General features: G+C 38.1%; 1 protein-coding gene across 1 annotated transcript in view; it reads left to right on the forward strand.

Annotated features, from left to right (window-relative positions):
* Positions 1–2962, forward strand: part of LOC104165041 (calreticulin-like) — a gene marked incomplete at its 5' end in the record, with an annotated part of 3726 nt that extends 764 nt beyond the window's left edge. The window contains 7 exon segments of the mRNA XM_009704558.1: positions 416–510; positions 1282–1491; positions 1611–1724; positions 1817–1841; positions 1844–1959; positions 2589–2681; positions 2795–2962. Of these exon segments, the coding sequence (XP_009702860.1) occupies positions 416–510; positions 1282–1491; positions 1611–1724; positions 1817–1841; positions 1844–1959; positions 2589–2681; positions 2795–2962 (821 nt within the window).
* Positions 2963–4703: the final 1741 nt, after the last annotated feature.

Consider the following 4703-nt stretch of genomic DNA (forward strand, 5'->3'; position numbering starts at 1 on the left):
GATATTTTTTTTAAGGTCTTTAACTGAAACCACATGCTGTAGGCCATTATCTGCCCTTATATACCTGTAGGTAGTTTCCAGTGACTTAGTGAAATTTGTACATTTATATGTTAAAGTGAAATTTGTCATTATGTATCTAATATAATTACATAGTTACTAAGCTTGTGCTGTAGATAACTTTTATTTTGCCTGGATTTTTGTTTTCTACACCAAATCTACTAGCTACACAAAATCTAATTCTAAGGTAGATTTAGAGACTTTTGAGTAGAAGCCACATCATCCATTAAAAGTGGAATGGAATACATCAGAATACATGGAATGGGAGAGATGTCTAGCTGTATTAGAAGGAAAAGGTAAACAACCTGTATTTTTCTGCGAAGAAATTAAGAATACAAAGCATATAATCTCTTTCTAGGGCCAGATATTTGTGGATCCGAGACAAAGAAAGTCCATGTTATTTTAAATTACAAGAATAAACCCTATCCAATCAAGAAACCGATCAGATGCAAGGTAAATACACATTTCAAAGATACAAAAACTTTAAAATAAACAAGTTACAGGGATACTAGGAAAAAACAAACAAACCCCAAACAACTATTCCAAACATGTAACACCTTTGAGAAGTTCTACTTTTCATCGTATCTTAAAAGTCATGCTAATTTTGGGACTTCAGATATTTCTTAGTTCACAATATGTTTGCAATTTTATGATTGCATTCATAATGCCTGATACTGATACAGGATGGAACAAGGCCGCAAGTGTGCTGTATGTTATTAAGAACTGTATGTCATTGTGTTTCTTAGTTGTAACTTTAATTCCACATTTCCTAGTGAGAGAGCACTTTCTTGTGATATAAATGTAAAATCCTGGCTATATTTTCAGTATTTTTGCTTTTAACCTATGTAATAAGCCTTTTTATGTGCCTTTGCTGTAGCTATTTGGGATATAAATAACTTGTATTTAATATTAACTGAAATCATTACTTTATCTGATACTATTTTCAATGTTGGGACGGTTCCTCTTGCCTATCAGACTGTGTTTTCTTGCAGCCATTCGGTTTTGTTCAAAGACACAGATGGGAGGACTGGAAAATATATGTGAAAAATATCATTAAGTTTATTTTGCCCCCTCTAGGAGACTTTGGGAGTTGTTTTTTTTTTTCCTTACTACTGCTTATGGCAAATCCATTAGAAATTAGTTGTACAATTCTGGTGCAAGGCAGTTCCTAAGAGCTATATTTAAGGTTCTTAAAAATTTTTACTTGCTTTCTTTAAACCCAAGGTTGATGGATATACACATCTATATACTTTGATTATAAGGCCAGATCAGACTTACGAAGTAAAAATTGATAATGAAATGATTGCATCTGGCAACTTAGAAGATGATTTAGACTTTTTGCCACCAAGGAAAATTAATGATCCAACAGTGAGGAAACCCCCTGACTGACATGATCGAATCCAAATTGATGATCCAAATGACATCAAACCTGAGGTAATTTGCTCTCCTTATTCTGCATTACTGGATTATTTCATTTCTACTGAATGCACATTTGATAAGAGTTGAACGATGCACTCGTTTTGCTTTTATAATCTTCCTGTGTCTTTTTAAAGGATTGGGATGAACCTGAATATGTCATGGACACTAGTGCCGAGAAACCTGAAGATTGGGATGATGCTATGAATGGAGAATGGCATTATCCTATGGCCAAGAATCCTTTATACAGAGTATAAATGATTTCATAATCCTAGCTATGGATAACACTTCAAGCAACTTTTTTTTTTGCCTGACTGTATTCAGGACATGTGGTTTATCCTAGGGGGAATGGAAACCAAGGCAGATTGATAACCAAATTATAGGGGAGTTTGGCCTCATCCACAGATTGACAATCCAAATTACTCGCCAGACTTTAGTGTCTACAGCTATGAAAATGTTAGCATCATTGGACTAGATATCTGGCAGGTGAGATGCCTTTACTGGAAAAGAAGGCACTTTTCTCTCAGTATATAGCAATCTGTTTACCCTTTGCATATAAACGTTACCTATTGTTTTGGGACCTATGTCTTTAACTTGCTTTTCTGTAAATATGTGTACAAAATTGAAAAATCTCTAAGACGCCCTGTTGTAGTTATTGTTTGGATGATAATCGTCTACAGGTAAGTGAGGGGCCTAAACTAATTTTTGTAAGTACTGTAAATTACGACTTACTCCACCTGGCTTGAGGTACATAACTGAGGCTTCAAGCAGCTCATTAATCTTTGGGTAAGACAGGAGTAACTGAAGAGAAAACTGCCCTCTGGGGTGCCTCTGAGATCTTCCTCTATCTCAGGTTTCTTGACTAGCCAGTGATGAGACTTAAAACTTCTTAGAAGAGCAGTGAAATGCCTAATGTTAAAACAAGTTCTTTAGATTCTTGAAAACAGCGGTCCAAAAAGAGAGTGTTGTTAATCAAATTCTGTAAAAATCTATGGGGTTCTTGACATGATTACTCTATACTGAATATATGATACAAAGATATTGTTAAAAAAAGAGATGAAAACTCTTAAGAAAACAAAGAGGCATCCTGGGTTTTTTTCCCTGTTCCTTCAAAGGTGAGAGCTGGCACAATTTTTGACAACTTCTTGATAACAGATGATGAGGTTTATGCAGAAGACTTTGGAGATAAAACATGGGGAGAAACAAAGGTAACATGAAATTCTTGTGTCTGTTTTGGTTCTTTATTACCACATTTTAAAAATCCCCTCTCTAATCTGGTCAAGAACCTATTGGTGCATAAAAAGTGAAATCTTAATATTAGGGTCCTGAAAAGGAAATGAACATAAAGCAGACTGAGGAAGAGCAGGAGAGAGAAAGAGTTACAGAAGAAAAATACTTTAAGCAGCGGTTCAAGAAAAAGCTAGAGAGAAAAAAAGAATCTAGAAAGGATAGAGCAGTGAGGAACACTATTGAGAAGGAAGAGCTTTAATTGTTATTTGAAAGAAGTTCACTTTTTTTTTTCACTTAAATCACTTGGGGATTTTTTTTCATTTAAGGATTTCGATAGTTTGTTAACAGCTTGTTGAAATCTGCACCAATGTAGTTGTATTAAAACAGATTTTTTTTAAAAAAATCAACATTAAATTTTGTGAGCAGTTTCAGTTATTTTTAACAAAAATACCGTAACATAAATTCTCTATAGAAAAGGTTAATTTTTTTATTAAATGTATCTTAACATTGCTAAAATGTATTAAAAACACCTGTAATAAAGGTTTTGGAACTGTTTTACACTTTCATAGCATGAATTTTACATTTAATATTAAACTAATTTTTGTTGAGGAAATATCATAATAAGCTTTTTGTGATATTAAAGGGTTCAGCAAGTCCAATGTGTGAAGCATGTTTCACAACATACCTCAAACCAGGGAGGAGATAAGCTTTGCTAAGCTTCTGTAGTAATTGTGCACCTGTCAGAGTTTCACGGATTACTGCAGCTGTATAGCTGCCGCGAACGCACCGTGGCGGCTCTTGGCTGTCCTGCCATTGCTTATCTGCTGATGGAACGTTCTAGCGCTCTGTCTCAGTGTGGGACCTGAGCCACAGTAGCCTGTCCATCCACCAATCTCTCCTTAGAAGTTTGAATGTATTCAGACAGTTTTTTTCCCCTTCAAAAATCTGAAGTGAATGGAGCTGTTTTAAAATAATTTTTTTTTTTTTTTCCTAATAGGGTGGGTGGGGAGGGAATTTGAAACAATGAATGATGTACCTGTTTTTCTGTCTGACCTGTCTCGTAACTCACTCTTGTAACTTGTTCAGTCATTTCCTTCATCCCTTCTCAGGTTCTTCTGCATTTCCTTCCCCCTCTCCCTCCCAAGAACTAATGCTGTAAGTTTAGCAAAAACTGAAGCCAGACTTCCAGAGCCGATGGGTTTGCATTTGCCTCCGGGCTACCCTAACACTGGCTGAGAAGCGTTCTGTGTGGTAAGGAGATAGGGAGGGTCTGAGGAAGCCCCGACTGCCGCCACACCAGTTTCTAGCCTGCGGAGCGGCTGAGGTCAAATTCTTTCACTTCTGCTTGTCTGAGTGCTGTCCCCCTGTAAAACAATTCCAGTGACGCTGTGGGCTGAAGAACTTTGAAGGCTAGTGAAACCATAACAACAGTCGCTCTTTACCTTTTTTTCCTAAACAAATTCCTGTTGATTTAGCTTTTACATAGCCACAAGGATCCAGCCTTGCTTGGGCTGCTGTTCAGTATTTATACATTGCATTCAGGGGTTTGTTAACTTTCTTGTATTTGATGCTGAAAATCTGACGATAGACCAGAGGAAGCTTAATTTGGCAAAGTCTGTTTTGACAAGGTTTAGGGTAATGAAGTAAAATAACGAGGTTTGTCCAGGAGAGAGTTGGATGCGGGTCATCCAGCTAAAAGGTCAATCACTGCCTTGGCTCAGTTACCTGGAAGAATATTCCACAGGGCAGCTGCAGTCTTCCCTAGACCTACTTTGTCCACAACGTAGGTAGGTCACCGCCAGCCTCACTTGAGGCAAGCTGGAGGAGAGCCACGTCTGGGAGCAGAGGGACTGCGGGAAGCCGGGGCTGAGCTGCGGCAGGACGGGGACAGCGGGAGCAGCCGCAGCTTGGCGGGGTGGGGAACAGCTGCCTGGCACAGATAAGCCGCGGCCGCTTTGATCCTGGGTCAAACTCGCCCCCTCAGCTGCCCGCCGGTTCCC

The sequence above is a fragment of the Cariama cristata genome, unplaced genomic scaffold, assembly GCF_000690535.1.
Source record: "Cariama cristata isolate BGI_N322 unplaced genomic scaffold, ASM69053v1 scaffold36487, whole genome shotgun sequence".
In the NCBI taxonomy this organism is placed as follows: Eukaryota; Metazoa; Chordata; class Aves; order Cariamiformes; family Cariamidae; genus Cariama; species Cariama cristata.